Source organism: Eleutherodactylus coqui, chromosome 7, assembly GCF_035609145.1.
Source record: "Eleutherodactylus coqui strain aEleCoq1 chromosome 7, aEleCoq1.hap1, whole genome shotgun sequence".
Lineage (NCBI taxonomy): Eukaryota > Metazoa > Chordata > Amphibia > Anura > Eleutherodactylidae > Eleutherodactylus > Eleutherodactylus coqui.
Genome location: NC_089843.1, coordinates 31,622,104 through 31,644,378, shown reverse-complemented (window position 1 = coordinate 31,644,378; position 22,275 = coordinate 31,622,104). Strand labels below are relative to the sequence as shown.

At 45.3% G+C, this 22,275-nt stretch overlaps 1 protein-coding gene across 1 annotated transcript in view; it reads left to right on the top strand.

The window, feature by feature from the left end:
* The first annotated feature begins 806 nt into the window (after positions 1–806).
* LOC136573247 (vomeronasal type-2 receptor 26-like) overlaps positions 807–22,275 on the top strand; it is an 89,747-nt gene continuing 68,278 nt past the window's right edge. The window contains exon 1 of the mRNA XM_066574546.1: positions 807–1,277. Within this exon, the coding sequence (XP_066430643.1) occupies positions 807–1,277 (471 nt within the window). The remainder of the gene's footprint in view (positions 1,278–22,275) is intronic.

Below are 22,275 nucleotides of genomic sequence, written 5' to 3'. Positions count from 1 at the left end.
GGCACTGAAAATTTCCAAAAATTCACATCCAAACCTGACGCAGGGCGAACTCAAAACACTCAAAAATCTAAAAATGAATTCACGGATAATTATCAAACTATCCAATAAAGGCGGTAACATCCTGATAATGAACAGGCCACAATATGTGGAAATGTGTCAACCTCTACTCCGTGATACCTCTACTTATGGTTTACTATCCTACAACCCTACCAACATTTTTGTATCTGAACTTCAGAATTTACTACGGCGGGAACTTGACTCAGGCTGTATCAGTGATAAAGAATACCAATATATGTGTCCCACTAGGCCAACAGTGGCAATGTTTTACGCTTTACCAAAAGTGCACAAAGGCACAAATCCAATTAAAGGAATACCTATAGTGTCAGGGGTCGACAACCTCACTCAAAACCTGAGCATCTATACTGATAAAATCTTGCGTTCATATGTTCTTTCTTTACGGTCATACGTTAGAGATACTATGGGCGTCCTTCGTGTTCCTGATGGAATTTCGGTCGACCCCGACATCCTCCTTACCTCATTGGATATTGAATCACTCTACAGCTCAATTCCACACGAACGTGGACTACAGGCGGTCAAATTCTTTCTCCAGCAGAGGGTCGCATTTCAATAACCATAACCAATGTATCCTGGACTTTCTCGAATTCACTCTGAGTCACAATTATTTTCTGTTTGACACCAAGTACTTCCACCAGCTCAGGGGTCCAGCGATAGGGACGCCTTGTGCCCCATTCTATGCTAATCTGTACCTGGGCTGGTGGGAGGAAAGGTTCATCTATAACAACACAATGTGGTCTGATAACATCATCCTCTGGCTCCAATATATCAACGACATCCTCGTTTTCTGGGAAGGCACTTCTACATCTTTCAAGAGCTTTGTGGACTCACTGAATGAGAATACCCTAAACCTTCATGTAACCAGTGAGATCAATTCTACCACTTTGCCTTTCTTAGATCTGCTGATCCAGAAAAACGAGGATGGTACCATCTCGTCCACACTCTATCGCAAAGCAACAGCCCCAAATAGCCTACTCGGCTGTTACAGTCATCATCCCACTCCTCTCAAGCGAGGAATTCCGAAAGGACAATTCTTACGTATGAGACGGAATTGTTCAGACGATTCTTCCTTCTTGGAAGAAAGTAAAAAATGTATCCAGCGATTCAAGGATAGGGAGTACCCAGAAAACGTGGTCCTAGAGGCCTTTAGGCATGCATCCCAACAGAAACGCACAACTCTCCTAACACCTCGTGAACGTTCGGTTGATCAATATACCTGAGTGATAGGCACTTTTGACACAGCCTCAACACAAGTACGCCATATCTTGAACAACTATTGGGACATCTTAAAGAGTGATACGGATCTTGGGAAATCTATTTCACCCATGCCACTTATTACCTTTTGCTGGGGTCATAACCTTAAAGATCACCTTGTTAAAAGTCATCTCTACCCGGACGACACAAAGACCTGGCTTGGGTCCAACAAACCCTGCGGAACCTTTCCATGCCATGGCTGTGCGGCATGCCCGTTCATACTAAAAGGCAACTCATTTACTGGTGCTTCCACTTAAAAAAAAACATATCAGTGTCGCGATTTCATCAGTTGCAGGACTCAAAACTTTATATATATGGCTACCTGTCCGTGCCCTAGAAACTATATAGGAAAAACGATCCAACAATTCCGTCGCAGAATTTTAGGGCATATTAGAAACATAAAGTGCCATGAGTCCACACCCCTTGCGGATCATATCTGGGCAATGCATGATGGAAATGCACACTCTCTTAAATTTCAAGGCATTGAATTGCTGCGGACACATGGCCGGAGAGGGAATATCGATCAATGCCTGTTCCAAAAAGAAGCTGCGTGGATCTACCGCTTGAACACCCTTAACCCAGCCGGCTTAAACGAGAACTTGTTTTCTAACTGCTTCCTATAAATTGCTGCAGACTGTTACTCTATTTTTTTAGATCTAGTGTCTGGATAGAAAGCTGAATAAATATCTCTCCTTCTTATTGATCTCGGCATTGCTGCCACTATCTCAATTATGAGTACTATGAGTTATATCATGTATGTTTTACTGAGCTTTCATTATAGCTTTACACTTTATCACCAGTACTTACCTTAATATTCCCAAATAGGACTATCAACCCCGGTTACATTAGGAATGCTCCCATTCCTTCTTGGATCAATTTCTGTAGTAAAGATGTAATCCTAAATTAAAATATAACTTTTATTAATTATTTATTCTAAAATCCTATTCGGATATGAGGGCTTTCATAAAAAAAACTTTTATAATGGGCGTGTGATGCATTCCATTAACACTTGTATATCCAATAAAGCACCTTAATATGTTGTTTAGTGAGGCGAATCTGCTGTGTATAAATATCACTTTGCAGAAACTCTTACAAATAGAAACGCTAGCTTCCGACCAGCTTCAATGTTTTTAGCGCACTATATGTTGTTTCGTACGCTTTTTTCCGGCTGGGGTTGGATATACACAAAAACAAATATTCTAGTCTCTAGTCTAGGACTAAGATCCTTTTTATAAGATTCAATTATAAATCTTTATCTAGAGAGAGATGTATAATCTCTCTTGGTTCTGTTGTGTATAGCTCGACGCGTTTCTTCGCTATTCGCGATTCGTCAGGAGCAACACTATTTATCACGTAGAACCAGATAGGTTAGGATCAAGCACACTAATGCAAATACATTGATCCAGTATATCTTTGGACCCAATGTATAGTGTGCACAAAAATATAGCACGCCAGTACAGGTGCATTCAGAAATTAACCAGATGGCTATATAGCGATGATACCCCTAAAGTCCCTATCTGTGCTCAGGTCACTGATACTAGTCACTAGTGCCCGGCTCAAGAGGGTGGTCAGCAAATCAAGATACATAAATAAACAAAAAGAAAAGAATCTGGCAGCAGCTCCAGCCTTAGACCGCCTGCAGACGAGCGGAAATCCCGCCGCGGGATTTCCCGCGGGATTTCCGCCGCTGAAAGTCTGCATAGGAGTGCATTACAATACGCACTCCTATGCAGACGGCCGCGGTTTGGCCGCGCGAAATCTCGCGCGGCAAACAAACCGCGGCATGTTCTAATTTTGTGCGGAGCACGCACTTACCTGGCCGCCGGCTCCGGTCTGCGCATGCGCCGGCTGCGCGGCAGCCGGCACATCAAAGAGCCGGGGCCGCCAGGCGCGGGTGAGTACGCGCTCGCCCCTGCAGGCTCTGGGGTCGGATCGCGCGGCGAGATTTCTCGCTGCCGGATCCGACCCGCTCGTCTGCAGGCGGCCTTAGTCGTAGGCTGGAGGCATCTTACCACTAAGGCTGGAGCTGCTGCCAGATTCTTTTCTTTTTGTTTATTTATTTATCTTGATTTGCTGACCACCCTCTTGAGCCGGGCACTGGTGACTAGTATCAGTGACCTGAGCACAGATAGGGACTTTAGGGGTATTATCGCTATACTTGCTAAATAGGGTCCTGCAACCTTTAGAACTTAGGGTTAGCACCTAGTTAGCGAGGTTGAAAAACTACCTAGCGCTTATAGATACTGGTGACTGAAACCCTGGCTTCTCTTTGAATCGTATTCTGGTAGCCTAGTTCCATTTAAAAACAGATGCCGGTTTAAGATAGCATTCAGGCTATATAAATATTTAGAATGATCCTGCCGAAGTATCATCCAAATATATAGCCATCTGGTTAATTTCCGAATGCACCTGTACTGGCGTGCTATATTTTTGTGCACACTATACATTGGGTCCAAAGATATACTGGATCAATGTATTTGCATTAGTGTGCTTGATCCTAACCTATCTGGTTCTACGTGATAAATAGTGTTGCTCCTGACGAATCGCGAATAGCGAAGAAACGCGTCGAGCTATACACAACAGAACCAAGAGAGATTATACATCTCTCTCTAGATAAAGATTTATAATTGAATCTTATAAAAAGGATCTTAGTCCTAGACTAGAGACTAGAATATTTGTTTTTGTGTATATCCAACCCCAGCCGGAAAAAAGCGTACGAAACAACATATAGTGCGCTAAAAACATTGAAGCTGGTCGGAAGCTAGCGTTTCTATTTGTAAGAGTTTCTGCGAAGTGATATTTATACACAGCAGATTCGCCTCACTAAACAACATATTAAGGTGCTTTATTGGATATACAAGTGTTAATGGAATGCATCACACGCCCATTATAAAAGTTTTTTTAATGAAAGCCCTCATATCCGAATACGATTTTAAAATAAATAATTAATAAACGTCCTCTATTGGACGGGCTACATCCCCCCTCCCTAAGGGGCGGTCCTGGGCTAGGTATTTATGGCGCTGACGCCAAGACAGCAATCACTACCTGTGGTTCACCATCAGAGCCACAGGTCTTACACCTTTCTTTCCATCTTTTATTTTCATTTGATGCTCTGGCTAAATTATCATTAGGGTTTTGGGACAAGCTACCCAATATTGATCAGACTATCAGCTAGTGCCACTTAAAGGCATGTGAGGGTATATATATATATATTGCCATATGTTCTTTATACTTTTATACCTATATGCAAGTTTTATTCAATTCCAAATGGAAAAAAAATCTTATATGTCGCCTTACATCAGATATTCCAAGGCTTTAGAAGGCTGAGAGAGATGTTCTAGAAATTCAGAGATGATACCGAACCAGACATGAAGGCCGCATGTACTTGGCCGTTTTCCCAGAAGTGCCGTATCAAGATGTTCAACCATGTACATAACTTTCACTGTCTTAGGCCAGAAATCCGGACTTCCCATATATGGAGAATGCATGTTTGGCCGTTTTCTTAGAATTGAGTGGGTGATTCTTTGTACTGGAGTTAATTGAATACGTGATTTTCTGTACAAGCCAGAGGCGCCTCACTGTCTAAGGCGGAAATCCGGACTGCCCATATATGATTATAAGCCCATCACCCCTTGTTGGGGAGGGGACAAAGGGTATAAGATCTCATGTAATCTGTAATAAAGCACGTCGGCACAGCGCAGCCATGTCCCGTGTGAGGAATGATACCAGATCCCTGTGTGGTGTCTCTTCTTACTGCCGGCAACGGGGCAAGTGGGGTGGGCCCGATTGGTGCTGTACTTAGAATATTTAATACCCTGGTAAATGGCACCCGAACGTGCGGCGACAAAACCGGAGCTTACAGCGCAATTCACCCGGATCCACGCCACTGAGAAGCCGTCCTGCTGCAAACCGAGCCTGATCAACTCACTTAGAACTGCAGGTAAGACAAACATATATTTATGTTGTGTTTTACACTGAGAGTCTTGCAGCAGGACTGACTATCTGTGGTTTGTGACCGGACGGGTTGGGTTAAGAGTTCTACACGGTAACTCGTGTGGGCTCCGGGTTTGCCGTCATGGACCACTGACCGTGATATGCGCACCAATGGCTCACCCAGAAACTAGTCTGTAGTTTATTTGTTGTTGAAGTTTTAACGTTTTAATAATAGTGGAGATTGTTGTATCTGCAGAAGTTTTTTTTCTCTTACTTTTTATTTTGTCTCATAGAAGAAGGGACTCTCGGTCGTTTTGCCTTATATATGGGGCTAACGATCTGATTTCAGAGAGATGCATTTTATGGGGCTGGTTCCATAAGGAGAAGGGACCCTCGGTTGTCTTGCCGGTATATAAGGGGCTGACAATTTGAAAATTAAGAGGGATGCATTCTATGGAGCGTGTTATTATTATTATTGTTGTTGTTCTAATATGCGTAAGATCTTATTAAAGAAGACAGAGCCCCTCAAGGGCTGCCGCCGTGTGGATGAATCTGTAAAATGTAAGAAAACTCTAATGAAAATGTGTGACACTGACCCGCACGGCAGATTACAAAATGGTGCCTGGGAGGAGGTCTTTAGGACCGAGAGGTGCCTTGGAAGATCAAGGTTTTCTAGACAGTGCTGGAGGAGGAGGAGAGAGGAGAGAGAGAGAGACAGTCAGAGAAAGTATGTACACATTATTTGTTTAAGAAAGTATCCGTAAGTGAAATGTTGAAAAGTACAGTAAGTGATCAAGAGGGCGTCAGGAGAGTGTCTATTGAAGGTTATATTGGCAGTTAGGTAGGGGAGAGAAATAAGGGGAGCAGGCAAGTCGATAAGAAAGTTACAATGCATGTGATTTGTTGGTAAAGAGAGATGAAAATGTGTATAATACAAGATAGATAATAGATATGGATATATATGTGTATATATGTATATACTGTATGTGCAAATAGTGCAAATAGTTAACTGAGCTTGCTTTTAGATGAGAAAGATTGTTGACATGTAGCTGCGAGTCTGTGTAAGCTTTTCAAGGTCGGAAGATAACAGAGAGAAAGAATGCAATAATAACCCTGGATAATATCTCTGCTTGCGTAAATGGAATGAAGGCTTGAAATGAATTTAATTAATTATACTGTCTTAGTAGACAGGAAATATAGCAATTTCCAAAACATATATTCTTACTTATACAGGGGTTGAAAATGAATGTTGCAAGGTCTCAGGATATGTGTTAATTATGAGTTCAAAATGCAGGCAATAGTTTAAGCTAAACAATTCAGTCTGTGTTTCATATTCGCGGAGAGATAACGGTTTGTTTAAAAAAAAATTTAAAAAAAAAGGTGGGGGCTTTCAGAATTCACTCCAAATTCAGGGTCACAGAAACTAAAACACTTCAGCGTTTAATACAGCATATAATAGCTTCAGTAGATAGGAAATATAGAATATCTCAGTCACTCAGCAAACTTTTTCACATAATTTGTCAAAGATAGCGCTCATTCACAATCTCATCTCAATAGAATGATGTACTTTATAAAATTATAGCACTCACCTCAATGTTTTTCAGCTGATGTATGTATGTTTGTCAAACTTTTTTTCGTCCGTGCATCTGTGTGTACTGGTACACCTCCAAGGGGGGTAACGGAGCAAACTTGAGAGCATGGATGGATGAGAGTTAGTGACCCGTGTTCAAGCTGTGGTGGAATGTGTGATGTGGATAATGACTGGGGATAAAAGTCCTCCCCATGCATGGGACTTTGCTTGGTTGAGATGTGGACGTGTGGACTGTTAAGCTGAAATTAAGCTGAGAAGACGGACGCAATGTGCCAATATCGAAGGGGTGGAGCTAGATGATGTAATAGTACGTAGTAATGTTTCATCCCTCTTCTCGACAAGGGAGGGGGTGAGGAGTTTGAGCAGCTAGTAAAAGTTTTTTGTTTTGTTTTGTTTTGTCTCCCGTCTCAAATTTTGATAAGACATTGCATGCAGGAACAGACTAATAATGAATTCACTTAAAGGGATCTCACATTTCCAATATTAGTAGATGTTTTGTAGATTATTCTGCCCCGGTGTAACTCATGTTTCTGCTATTGGTGTTAACATTTTACAGGCCTTATCTGCATCCATCAAATCTTTTTACAATGTTGTACTACCTGAAACAGGGTACCCTTGTTCCAATTGAGTACCCTGGTTTAAAGGGGGGGAGGAGAAGGCATAGGTGATCTAGGTATTGCAAGTCAGCCATTTTTAAATTCAGCCATTTTTAAATTTTTTGCAAGCCATTTTTTAATTTTTTAATATTTTTTGCAACAAGGTTCTGATCTTTTTGAAATAGAATACCAGCCTGATTGTCTAGCAGTGATGCAACAAGAAAATTTAAGTTTAAAAAAAAAAAAAAAAAGTTACTGAAAGCCCTTGTTAATAATGCATATTTTGAGTTGTTTTTTATAGATGGTACCCAGGGTGATTGACGACTCCACACTGGATATACAGTGGTTACACAACAAGATGTCCTAAAAAGCAGAATATCTCCGCATGTCGCAGTACGAGAAGCGGAATTAAAAGCACTCACGGAGGCGTGTGGAGTGGCCACAGGTAAGACGGCAAACATTTACACTGACTCCCGGTATGCATTTGGCATAGCTCATGATTACGGCCCAACATGGAAGGCCAGACAGTTTTTTACCACAGCAGGACAGCCAATTGAGAATGATGCAGCGGGCAGAGTCTCACGGAGGCCCTATTTCTACCTAACAAGGTGGAAAGCTCACACCAATTCCTACACCGGAGAAGCGAGAGGCAACGCCATCACAGACCACACAGCAAAATCAGCGGTCCTTAAGCCGTGGAAGAAAAAAGAAAAGAAGAATTTAACAATAACTTTGGACTTTGATAAAAACTTGGACTTTGATTTGAACTTGGACTTTGATAAAAACATTGGACTTTGATATGCTAATGACTTTACAGTTACAAGCCAGCAAGGAAGAAAAAGACAAATGGACTAAAAAGGGACGGCGTATGGTGAACAGTCAACAGCACTTGCCCACCATAGTCCCTGTGCCCCATGATGGCCCAGCTGACGCATGAAAAGACGCACCTCTCAAAGCAACAATGATGACGACGCTTGAACAAGGACGGGTGGCTCCTTGGTTTTCTGTAGCTGCTGCATCATTTGTCCAATTTTGCATGATCTTTGCCATAAAGCAACAGGGCAGAAGTAAATTTGCCACATAACACTTGCCTAGGCCACTCTACCCATTTCAGGGATTGCAAATTGGCTACACTCAGCTCCTACTTGTTGGGAAGCATGAATATGTGCTTGTTGTTGATTTCTTTTCAGGTTGGAGACCTACTCTGTTACCAAAGTAAATAAGCAGGTAACCACACAGAAGCTCATGAATGAGGTAATCCGCAGATACGGGGTACCGGAAGTGATTGACTCAAACAAAGGTACACACTTCACAGGTGAAATAATGCAACACATCATGTCTGTTTTGGGTATATTCCAGGCTTTTCACACACCCTACCGTCCACGGAGTAGGGGGAAAGTAGATACAAAAGGCAATAGAGAAAATGGTCAAATTTTGAATTGAGTGTCTTTCATTAGTTTTTCTTTTTTCCAGGAGGATACATGCCACAGTAGCCGAGTTTGGGGAATTATTTTCTTGTTAATGTTGTCATAGGTCTTTCCAAGGAATTGTCAATAATGTATTCTGTAGTCTCTGCTTTTCTCCCAGGTCCGACAGATGAGTGTCACAATCTAAAACCAGGTGACAGGGTCTATGTGGAAAAAGTTTGAGCGAGAGACCCTGTTTGAATGTCCTTACCAGATGTTGTTCACCACCCCAACTGCAGTCAAGCTTGAAGGAAAACCCACTTGGATCCACACTTCGCACTGAAAGAACTCATGATCCTGTATATCCTTTACATGCTATAATGTGGTACAATTCCTCTAACACACACCTTTGACTACTGTACACTAGCCCCTGTTTCAGAACAAATTAATACAATGAAATGTGCAATATGAAGAGTACACTGAGGGTGAGAATCCAACACCGCATCGTGCTAAGAGAGAAGTTGACGCTCCAGGTGGTAACTTTGATCCACATGTATACATAGATGCAATAGGAGTGCCAAGGGGGGTGCCAGATGAATTTAATTCTAGAGATCAGGTTAAAGCAGGTTTTGAGTCCTTAATTGCTATTGTCACTGTTAATAATAATGTAGATTGGATGAATTATAACTATTACAATCAGCAGAGGTTTGTAAACTACACCAGAGATGCTTTACAAGGATTAGCTAACCAGTTAGGGCCCACTGCATCCATGGCGTTCCAAAATAGAGTAGCCCTGGATATGGTTTTAGCAGAAAGAGGTGGGGTATGTAATTTCCTGTATGTGTATTATCCCTTTAATGTGACCAAAATTTCCCTTGTTTGAAAAAGATGAAGAGCCAGTTCCGATAATGCCAACCAGATACGTTACCAGAAGAATGGAGAGATGGACTAGTACTGCGCCTGCCTCAGTCTCATAAGATGGACTGTCAGTGGACTTCCCATTTGCCTAGGGAAAGTGCAGAAGACCTTAGGTTCCAGCGAGGGCACACCCTGTGGGGTGTTAACTCGTACAGATAGAGGGTATGGATGCCCGGAAATAAGCCCAGGGAATCCATGGCCTCCTTCTGAGGTGAGGTAGGGATCCCTCCCCTTTTAGGAGTAGGGACTTACGGGCAGTGGAGAAACCCTGACGTAAGGGAGAGACGACCGAGGAAGAGTGCAAAGTCTGATGCTTGATCTCCATATTAAGTTTTTTAGGGGGGTTTGTGAGGGTATATATATATATATATTGCCATATGTTCTTTATACTTTTATACCTATATGCAAGTTTTATTCAATTCCAAATGGAAAAAAAAACTTATATGTCGCCTTACATCAGATATTCCAAGGCTTTAGAAGGCTGAGAGAGATGTTCTAGAAATTCAGAGATGATACCGAACCAGACATGAAGGCCGCATGTACTTGGCCGTTTTCCCAGAAGTGCCGTATCAAGATGTTCAACCATGTACATAACTTTCACTGTCTTAGGCCAGAAATCCGGACTTCCCATATATGGAGAATGCATGTTTGGCCGTTTTCTTAGAATTGAGTGGGTGATTCTTTGTACTGGAGTTAATTGAATACGTGATTTTCTGTACAAGCCAGAGGCGCCTCACTGTCTAAGGCGGAAATCCGGACTGCCCATATATGATTATAAGCCCATCACCCCTTGTTGGGGAGGGGACAAAGGGTATAAGATCTCATGTAATCTGTAATAAAGCACGTCGGCACAGCGCAGCCATGTCCCGTGTGAGGAATGATACCAGATCCCTGTGTGGTGTCTCTTCTTACCGCCGGCAACGGGGCAAGTGGGGTGGGCCCGATTGGTGCTGTACTTAGAATTTTAGTGACCCTGATAGGCGTACATGAGAATCTTACTCTAGCTGAATTAGGGACTTAGGGCTGACTGTCCGCTATATGAACAGACCTCTGGTTCAAATCTTCTAGACAAGCAGATTAGACCATCTCAGCATCTTCTCTTTTGGTCTATATTGCTAACGGTCAGCCTTAATTTGGTATGACTAGGACACCTGTCTATAAGTGTCTGTATTCATCTGCATAGAGATTTACTATTTGGATCATCTCTATAAGGCATCAACGAGGGGACCTTTATACTGAATTTTATCTCTAAGTGTGATCCCTTAAAACGGGGGTTAGCCATTAATCTAGGCTGCCTCTGGGTTCCCTAACAGAAAAGAACCTCTTCCTGATACGTTATTGTACCTATATCATACAGGTCAAGAGTCTATATATATATATATATATGTCGTCAACAGATGTCATACACTTTTAGCCATCACCACGTTGTCTTACCATACGAGTTGGTCTGATAAGACACGGGACATAAGGAAAGTGCCTTGAAATACATTCTAGTATTTTTATAATAGTCAATCATTTATCTTGGCTCCTGAGGAACCACCTTTATAAGTGGGGAAACGCGTTGAGCTTTAAAAACTTGCTGACTTGCGAACTGCAACTCTCTAGCTGAAAACTATACAAGTTTCTCTTAGCAGTACTCCGCAAAAACTGACTATCTGTCATACGTACCTGGATACACATAAATCCAATCCTTAATTGTCTATATCGCACTTACCTTGATATACAGAAATCGAACTTATCCTCTCGTACACATGAAAAGTATCATACTGTAGTACATGAGTAAAGTGTCTAGAAAGGATATTGCTGTATCCTTTGTCTTCATGTTTAGTCTGTCTGTCAGCCCATTAATGTTGTTTTAATAGGATCTCAATAAACATGATCACTGTATGTTTTATTTTTATATACTAAGATAATTATTGTATCTTAATTGTTTAACCCCTTAGCGGCCAAGCCTGTTTGCGCCTTAATGACCAGGCCAAATTTTTGAAATCTGACATGTGTCACTTTAACATAGAATAGCTCCATAAAGGTTTTGTATATCCAAGTGATTCTTTTTTTTTGTTTGTTTTTTGTTAGTTCACTTTTTATTGAAAAAATTTTCATACAGGGTATTCAACCTTACATTAGTGTAATTTGTTTATCCAAGATGCTATAACATAAAGCCCAAGGAGGTTCTTACAAAATACATGCGTATGTTACCATATTAACTGAATAACCTTATTGAGCTGACATGTGTCTAAACTGCCCAACCTGGTCAGTCACCACGCTCAAAGGCTTTATTTATCTGGCCAGAGTGGGCAGAGGTAATCGCTTTTATGCATCTATACTTATAAAACCTATATAAATTGTTAGTAGGGTAGGGATTAATGGCTAGGATAGGGGGAACGAAGTGAGAGGGGGAAACGGGGGGAGGGGGGTAGAGTTGGGGCAGGGGAAGGGATGAGAGGGAGGCGGGGGGGTGGGGGGGTGGTGGTCTCAAATCTCCGTATTCAGACTTCAAACTTTTATTCTGCGCTTAACCCCACTTTTATGATCTTGGTACATAAACTGATGCCTTCCACTCGACACCTACGTCTACACATTTGTAGGTAACATTGTTATTTCCCCTTATATCTTAGGACCCTGAGGCAATTTTTTCGGGCTTAATTGCCCGTGTGCAGATGGTCCCGTCCCTGCCGGGGGGTTGCAGAGACGCGAGCACCCGAGCGGCGTCCTCCCGATGGCTCATAATTGGTATATCTCAAAGCTCCCTGGAGCTCTGTGGTTTGGCAAACGGGGAGGGTCCATCATTCATGTCCTCGGTCTGGTAAGATGGTATGGCTAAAAACCAGTGTGATAAAACCGTTCCAGTGTCTCACATTTTAGGGTTGAGTTTGTTATGTGTGGTAGATTATTGTCAGAACCGGCAACTCTCGGGGCCGCCGGGCCCGCACCACCGGTCCGGCCACCCGGGGTACAGGAGCACGGCGCAGAGGTACCCCGGTTCTTGTGATCTCCCCGGGCCGCTGTAAGACTGGTCGCCGCCGGGTTGCTAGGGAGGCAGCTGGTGCTTCTAGTCGCTTGACTACCAGGCTGGCTTCCCTGGTAACTGTCTGTGCAGTGAGACTGGGGGCGTGCCCCCAGCCCCGCCCTGATTAGCCCTGCTGCTGTCAGGCTCCCCGCCCCAATCAGCTTCTGGGGCGGGAGCGCTGACAGCATTTAAATAGGTGTGTTTTCCTCTCAGGCCTTGCCAGTGTTAGTTTGGTTCTCCAGCTGCACCCGCGTTTATCCTGACTGCTCTTGTGACCTCGGCTTTTCTGACACCTGCTTTTGGACTTGACTACGTTTTTGCCTGACCCCTCCGTACTGCGTACCCTCTTGTTGCCTACCCGGATTGTCTGACCATTCTACCGTTGCTTGTCTCAGTGTCTGTTTGTCTCCCGTGTCCCGCTTCCCTAGTGAGGGTAGGGACCGTCGCCCAGTTGTCGCCCTGGGGGGTAGCCCAGGGGGGCAAGTAGGCAGGGACAGGGGTTGCGGGATATCTCAGGGACCCCCATATCCCGGACACTGTCCTGACAGTAACACTGGCCGAACTAAGGTCAGACCCTTGCATCCGCCCGGCAACTTTGAGCCCCTCGATGGAGGCCGTGGCGGCTGTAGCGAACCAGGTCCAGGTCCTTACGACCCTTGCCCAGGACCTAACAGCCCGCTTGCAGCCACGGGAACAAGTGGCAGCTGCAGGCCCCATGCAGCCCTCGTCCGCTCCAGGAACGATGTCAGAACCTCGAGCCACGCTTCCGGATTGCTTCTCCGGAGAGAGAGATCAGTTTTTTGCATTTAGAGAGAGCTGCAAGCTCTACTTTGATCTCCGCCCCCACTCCTCTGGTACTGAATACCAGAAAGTGGGAATCGTAATTACCCGCCTGAGGGGAGAGCCCCAGAATTGGGCTTTCTCGCTACCAGCTGGCTCTCCAGCCCGACTATCCCTTGACGCCTTTTTTTTCGCCCTGGGTCAAATTTATGACGAACCCGACCGGGCGGGCTACGCAGTCTCCAAACTTCTGGCCCTGCGCCAGGGTTGTAAGATGGCGGAGGACTACTGTTCCCAATTCCGTCAACATTGTACGGAATCCCGGTGGAACGATGCCGCCCTAAAAGACTTATTTTTGACCGGTCTGTCTGAGGATCTCAAGGACCTACTTGTGGCCCACCCAGAGCCTAAAACCCTGGAGCAAGCCATGTCGCTGGCTATTCGAGCCGACCGACGTTTGAGGGCCAGACACGCCGCTCGGACCACCCCACTCCCCACGTCTACTTCTTCGACTGACCCGACCTTTTACCCTCCCACCACCGAGGCCATGGAGCTGGGAGCCGTGAACCCCGAGCAACGACGGGAACACCGCCTGAAGAAGAACCTCTGCTTCTACTGTGGGGAGCCGGGTCACCGCATTGCTACCTGCGCTAAGAAGCCACGGCAGGAAGAACTCCCGCTCCTAGGCAGTTATCGGGGGGACTGTCTAGGAGCCAAGGTACTCCCTGTGTTGTCCAAAATGTTAGTGCCTTGCACCCTAGAATTTCATGCTATCCACCGTACTGGGCAAGCCTTTGTTGATTCGGGGGCTGCGGCTAATTTCGTTAACTTTAATTTCGTTGCTCAACTGTCCGGGGTTTTGTTACGTTTAGAAACTCCGATTCTGGTTTCAGGAGTGGACTCCACTCCTTTGCAAGCAGGGGTGGTTAATCTGGTGACCCCTGAAGTAAGGTTTACTATAGGAGCCTTACACGTTGAAACCTGCACCTTTCTAGTGATGAGAGATTTGTCTGTGGACGTCGTCCTAGGCCTCCCCTGGCTCCGGGAGCACAACCCGGTAGTAAATTGGGACACGTTGGAACTGGTAAAGTGGGGTCCCCGCTGTGCCAACCACCTTTGTGCGGTGAAGGTGGGAATCTCCACCTGCGAGGGGAGCCCCCTACCAGAATACCTCTCCGAGTTTTCTGACGTGTTCTCCAAACAATTATCTGAAGCTCTGCCCCCTCATAGGGAATGGGACTGTAAAATAGACTTGATTCCTGGGGCCAAACTTCCTAAGGGCCGCATTTATAACGTTACGGTTCCAGAGAGAGAATCCATGAGGGACTACATCCAGGACAGCCTGGCCAAGGGGCACATCCGGCCCTCAGAATCCCCGGTGGGTGCCGGGTTTTTCTTCGTTGAGAAGAAGGATGGGGGTCTCCGGCCCTGTATTGACTATAGAGAGCTAAATAAAATCACAGTCCGAAACCAGTATGCTCTTCCACTCATTCCTGACCTCCTCAACCAGGTCGCTGGTGCCCGATGGTTTTCTAAACTTGATCTCAGGGGAGCATACAACCTCATCCGCATTCGGGAGGGGGATGAGTGGAAAACCGCCTTCAATACGCCCCTCGGGCATTTTGAATACCTAGTTATGCCTTTTGGATTGTGTAACGCCCCCGCCATTTTTCAGGGGTACATGAACTCAGTGTTTCAGGATATCATGGGGGTGTTCGTGGTTGTATATCTAGACGACATTTTGATTTTTTCCTCCGACTTGCCGAGTCACCATACTCACGTTCAGACTGTGCTAGCTCGACTCAGACATAACAAGCTGTTTGCTAAACTCGAGAAATGTGTTTTCGGGGTACAAAAGATATCATTTTTGGGGTATATCATCACGCCATGCGACTTCCAGATGGATCCTGAAAAGGTGAAGGCCATCACGGAGTGGGCCCAGCCAGGGTCGTTGAAAGCCCTTCAACGCTTCCTCGGCTTCGCCAACTACTATCGCAAATTCATTAAAGACTTCTCCGTGGTGGCTAAACCTCTAACGGACCTCACCAGAAAGGGGGCAGATGTGAGGACCTGGTCTTCTGAGGCTCTGAGGGCCTTCAATACCCTAAAGGCGGCGTTCTCGTCTGCACCTGTCCTAGTACAACCGGATCTGTCCAGTCCTTTTGTGGTGGAGGTAGATGCCTCTGAGTTTGGTGTGGGAGCGGTACTGTCCCAAGGTCCCTCCACTCTCACCAACCTTAGACCGTGTGCCTATTTTTCTAGGAAGTTTTCGTCCACCGAACGGAACTATGATATAGGCAACCGGGAATTGCTGGCGATTAAGTGGGCTTTCGACGAGTGGAGGCATTTTTTGGAAGGAGCCCATCACCAGATTACGGTACTCACTGACCATAAAAACCTCACTTATCTAGATTCCGCTAAGAGGTTAAATGCTCGGCAAGCCCGCTGGGCCTTGTTTTTCTCTCGGTTCAATTTTGTTGTTACCTATAGACCCGGTTCTAAGAATGTCAAGGCTGATGCCCTGTCTAGGAGTTTTGGTTCTCCGGAACCTTCCGAGCCGGAGCCTGAGAGCATTCTCTCCCCTGGGGTGGTCCTCGCTGCTGTCTCCTCCGACCTTTCACCTCTCATTCACGCCGCTCAACAATCTGCTCCTGAAGCCCTTCCGGAAGGCAAATTATTTGTCCCGTTGTCACTGAGATTGAAAGTGTTAGAGGAGACACATGCTTCAGTCCTAGCTGGACACCCCGGTATCAGGGGTACTCTGGAGTTAGCGGCCAGACTCTATTGGTGGCCGCACATGGCCAAGGATGTACGGGTATTTGTGTCCGCGTGCCCGGTTTGCGCAAGGGGGAAGAACCTCAGGAGACGTCCTGAGGGGCCTCTTCTGCCCTTGCCCATTCCGTCCAGGCCATGGTCCCATTTGTCCATGGATTTTATTACTGATCTGCCATCCTCGCTGGGGAATACGGTCATTTGGGTAATAGTTGACCGTTTCTCCAAAATGTCTCATTTTGTTCCACTTGGCAAGTTGCCTAACGCCAAACTTTTGTCTGAGATGTTCATCAAGGAGATTGTTCGGTTACATGGGATCCCCGAGGATATTGTGTCTGATAGAGGGGTTCAGTTCGTCGCTCGCTTCTGGCGAGCCTTCTGTAAAAATCTAAACGTTAATTTGTCCTTTTCCTCCGCTTTCCATCCCGAGAGTAACGGACAAACGGAACGGATGAACCAAGAACTTATCCAGTATCTGCGACTGTTTGTCTCTGATAACCAGCATCAGTGGGCCAACTACTTACCTCTCGCCGAATTTGCTATTAACAACCATGGTAACTCGTCGACCCAACTGTCACCTTTTTTTTGTAACTATGGGTTCCATCCCCGGTTCTCGCTTTCTACTCCTTTGGTCTCGAACAATCCGGCCGCCGACATATCCGCCGAAGAACTGTGCACAGTTTGGGCCCAGGTTCGTAAGAACCTTCAGGGTTCCCAAGAGAAACTGCGTAAATACGCAAATAAAAGACGTACTATCTCTGCACCTTTTGTGGTCGGGGAGCAGGTTTTATTATCATCTAAGAATCTGAGACTTAAGGTTCCCTCCCTGAAACTTGCTCCTCGGTTCATTGGCCCATTTACGGTTTCTCAGGTTATCAACCCGGTGTCATATAAGTTGGCACTTCCTGACCCCTGGAAGGTCCACAAGGTTTTTCACAAGAACTTGCTTAAGAAGTATGTGACTCCAGTTCTCCCCACCCAGAACCCGCCTCCTCCCTCTCTGGTACAGGGGGAACTGGAGTATGAAGTAGAAAGGCTTGTGGATGCCCGACGGGTTAGAGGTGGGCTGCAGTACCTGGTCCACTGGAGAGGATTTGGCCCTGAGGATAGGACGTGGGTCCCTGCCAGGGACGTGCATGCGCCACGCCTAGTCCAGGCATTCCACAGGGCTTTCCCGCTTAAGCCCGCACCTGGCCATGGGGGTCCGGTGTCCCCCCGTAGAAGGGGGGGTACTGTCAGAACCGGCAACTCTCGGGGCCGCCGGGCCCGCACCACCGGTCCGGCCACCCGGGGTACAGGAGCACGGCGCAGAGGTACCCCGGTTCTTGTGATCTCCCCGGGCCGCTGTAAGACTGGTCGCCGCCGGGTTGCTAGGGAGGCAGCTGGTGCTTCTAGTCGCTTGACTACCAGGCTGGCTTCCCTGGTAACTGTCTGTGCAGTGAGACTGGGGGCGTGCCCCCAGCACCGCCCTGATTAGCCCTGCTGCTGTCAGGCTCCCCGCCCCAATCAGCTTCTGGGGCGGGAGCGCTGACAGCATTTAAATAGGTGTGTTTTCCTCTCAGGCCTTGCCAGTGTTAGTTTGGTTCTCCAGCTGCACCCGCGTTTATCCTGACTGCTCTTGTGACCTCGGCTTTTCTGACACCTGCTTTTGGACTTGACTACGTTTTTGCCTGACCCCTCCGTACTGCGTACCCTCTTGTTGCCTACCCGGATTGTCTGACCATTCTACCGTTGCTTGTCTCAGTGTCTGTTTGTCTCCCGTGTCCCGCTTCCCTAGTGAGGGTAGGGACCGTCGCCCAGTTGTCGCCCTGGGGGGTAGCCCAGGGGGGCAAGTAGGCAGGGACAGGGGTTGCGGGATATCTCAGGGACCCCCATATCCCGGACACTGTCCTGACAATTATGTTCAGCTAGTGTTTTTGCTTGTTCGCTACTTGGGTGTGTCTCTGCTTCAATGCAGTTTGGTCTCCTCTCTAATGGTATCGACTGGAAAGAGTACCAAGTAGACTCTGTTGGAGCTAATCACCTCGGATATAGGGGTGTCCGCTCTTGGGGGCTAACCTTGTGTTGTGGTGCTAGAGCAATAGTTTACCCAAGGTGACCAGGTGGTCAGGAATGCTGGATATGTCGAGTTAGTCCAGCTAAGGATCTCCTCAAACTGGTATATCTGGTTGATCTTTGCTTTCCACATCTTAATGGAAGGGGGTGCTGGGCTTCTCCAATGGAGGGGGATTAACGCTTTGGCTGCCGCAACCATAAATGCGGCGAGTTTGTCCTTTAGGGAATTGAATGACTTGTTTGGTCTATTTAATATTATCGTGTCTGGGGTTAGAAGGATTGCTTTTCCCAGGATTCTATGCATTTCACTTTTAATTTCTGACCAAAAGGATTTAATTGTCGTGCAGTTCCACCAGATGTGTAAATAAGAGCCTGTCTCCTCCTGGCATCTCCAGCACTTATCTGATTCTGAAAGTTTATAGTAATACAACCACTCAGGGGTTTTGTACCATCTAGATAGCAGTTTATAGTGGTTTTCTTGGAGGCGAACGCAAGGGGAGACGCCATAAGAGGCTTTAAATATCATTTTAATTTCTGCATCAGATAGCTTGATGTCAAGCTCCTTCTCCCATGAGGAGATATAGAATGGTCTGCTTAATGTGTGCGCTGATGTGAAATTTTTGGCCAGAGAAGAAATTTTCCTGGATTCTGTATTTTGGGATTTTATTAACCTTTCAAATTCCGTTGTTGGCCTTGTGGAAGGGTGATCTTTTTTAAAATTGGCGATTGTATTCGCAATGTGCGTAATGTGGAGGTTTTGTAGTTTCATTTGTATGCCTAACGAGTTAATCGCGGTGGTAGGTTCCTCATGAATAATGTTTTGTAAGTCTTGAATTGTATTTTCTTCAAAGATGTTCCAGAGGTTCTCTGGTGTCCAGGTCTTAGGATGTTTGATGATATTGGGAAGTAGGCTTAAAGGTGCGCATGGTGATGGCGAGGGAGCTAACTCGTGGGATAGAGCGTCCCAGGTCTCGCAGATGCCCCTCAGCAGGATACTAAAGTCTTTTGACCGGTATGTTTTTGGGCCGGGGAGCCACAGATCTCTTATAAGGTTGTTACCATAGGTTTGTTGTGCTATTTTCCTCAATTTATGGTTTTTTATCGGGGCTACCATTCCCAGCCATCTGTTTAGGTTTATTGCCTTGTAGTATTCCAAGATGTTAGGGAGGCCCACTCCTCCATGTTGTCTTCTTCTAGACATTAAAGAATATGCCAGACGTGGGCGTTTATATTTCCAGAAGAAACATGAAAATTGTGAATTGATTTTCTTAAAGAAGGATTTGGGTATGTGTATTGGTAACATTCGTAATTTGTATAAGATCTTGGGTAAAATATATGTTTTAATGAGATTTTTCCTTCCAAACCAGGAGATAATGGGTAAGTTATATGCAGTTAGGAGAGATGGGATTTCTGTTATTAACAGCCCCAAATTGGTCTCATAAAGTTTGGAAAGGTTATTTGTAATTTTGATGCCAAGGTAGTCTATTGAGTGATCTGCCCACGTGAATGGGGATGATTTCTTTACTTCCTCTGCCCTGTGGGGAGGTAGTGAAATATTTAGTATGACCGATTTGTTTATATTAACTTTTAAGTTGGAAAAGCTGCCGTATTCATCCAGTAGGAGATTTAAGCTATTAAGACCTTGTGCAGGATTTGTAATCAGGAATAGCACATCATCTACAAATGCAGCGGATTGAATACAATCCCCTCCAACCTCTAAGCCTCGTATTTCTGGATTTTGTCTAACCGCCTGGAGGAGAATCTCTAATGTGAGGATGAATAGTGTGGGGGAAAGTGGGCATCCCTGGCGCGTGCCGTTTGTTATGTTGAATGGTTGGGATAGGATATCATTTATTTTTATTCTTGCGTAGGGTTTTGCGTAAAGGGAGAAGATGGCGTCGATGAGTTGGCGAGGGAAATTGAATTTGTCGAGGGTCGCTCTCATAAATGACCAGTTTACTCGGTCAAATGCTTTTTCAGCATCGATCCCCAGGAAAATTAGGGGGATGTTCTTTTTCTTAGCATATTGTATCGAGTGTAGAAGTATGGCAGCGTTGTCCTTTCCCTCTCTACCTTTTACGAAGCCTGTCTGTTCGTCAGAAACTAGTTTGGGTATAATTCTGCTCAGGCGATTAGCAATTAATTTAGCCCAGATTTTTAGATCTACCGTATATACCGGCGTATAAGACGACTTTTGAACCCCGAAAAATCTGCTCTGCAGTCGGGGGTCGTCTTATGCGCCGGTAATACAAAAAAAAAAAAAAGTGTAAAAAAAAAAATGTTATTACTCACCTCCCACGGCGTTCTGTCGCGCTCCGGCAGGCTGTCGCTCGCTCCGGCAGGCTGTCGCTCGCTCCTCGTCCCCGCCGCAGCATAGCTTTCTGAATGCGGGGCTTGAAATCCCCGCTTCCAGAAAGCTAGTACACACGCCGGCAGCCATGACAGCATTGAATGGCTGTGATTGGCTGAAGGCGCACGTGTTAGCAATCACACCCATTCAATGATGTCATTGAATAGTGTGATTGGCTGAAGCCACGTGTGCTTTAGCCAATCACAGCCATTCAATGATGTCATGGCTGCCGGCGTGTGTATTAGCTTTCTGGAAGCGGGGATTTCAAGCCCCGCATTCAGAAAGCTATGCTGCGGCGGGGACGAGGAGCGAGCGACATCCTGCCGGAGCGCGACAGAACGCCGGGGGAGGTGAGTAATATTTTTTTTTTTTTTCTCCACTGTATACCGGCGTATAAGGTGACAGTTGGGGGGTCGTCTTATACGCCCCGTCGCCTTATACGCCGGTATATACGGTACGTTCAATAGAGAGATTGGGCGGTAGTTGTTGCATTGGGTTGGGTCTTTGCCTTCTTTATGTATTAAGGTGATGTGGGCTTCCTGTGATTGTTTGGGGAATGTGGCTCCGTTCATAATTGCATTTAATGTAGATCTAAGATTGGGTTCCAAAATGTGTTGTAGTGTTTTATAGTAACCTGTAGTGAGGCCATCAGGTCCCGGGCTCTTACCGTTGGGGAAGCTATTTATAACTTCTATCAGTTCTTCTTGGCTCACAGGGGTCAGGAGATCTGTGGCTTCTTCTGTATTAATTTTGGGGAGAGTGAGCTTTTTGAGGAATACCTCCATGCTCTTGTGTTTTCTTTCAAGATCTGTTTGTGTGAGTTTACCTTCAATGTTGTATAAATTTGTGTAGTAGTTATGAAATTCTGTCGCTATATCTTTAGATGATGTAGCTTTCCCCCCCGAGACTTTTTTAATTTCTTTGATGTGAGTTTTTTCTCTCGCTTTTTTAATGAGGGTTGACATCAGTTTGCCTTCCTTATCTCTGTGAGCATATATCTTTTGTTTGAAATTTATAGAGGATTTAGCAAACTTTTTGTCAAGGATTGACCTTAATTGATCTCTGAGAGCAATTAGTTCAGTTTGTGCCTTTTCTGCTAATGCAAGTTTCCTTTTTTGCTCTAGGGATGCAATATTTGTTAATAGGTTATCTATTTTCTTTTGTTTCTGTTTCTTAAATTTTGAACCTAGAGATATGAATAGGCCCCTCACGAATGCCTTGTGTGTTTCCCATATCAAGGGAGCATTTGTGTTGTCTTTTGAATTAATTTAAAAAAATTCAGAAAGATTCTTTATCAGCTCTTGTTTATATTCCTCTTCTCTTAATATCGACTTGTTTAAGGACCATCTCCATTCCCCTAAGTTGTTTGAAAATATATTTAAACTCGTGTGCATTGGGGCATGATCTGAAATTGTTATGCAGTCTATTTGGGAGCATTGCATGGCTTTTAGTAAATTGTTTGACACAAAGATGTAGTCGAGTCTCTGGTGTGAGGAGTGGACATGCGAGTAGAACGTGTAATCCTTTTCTCCTGG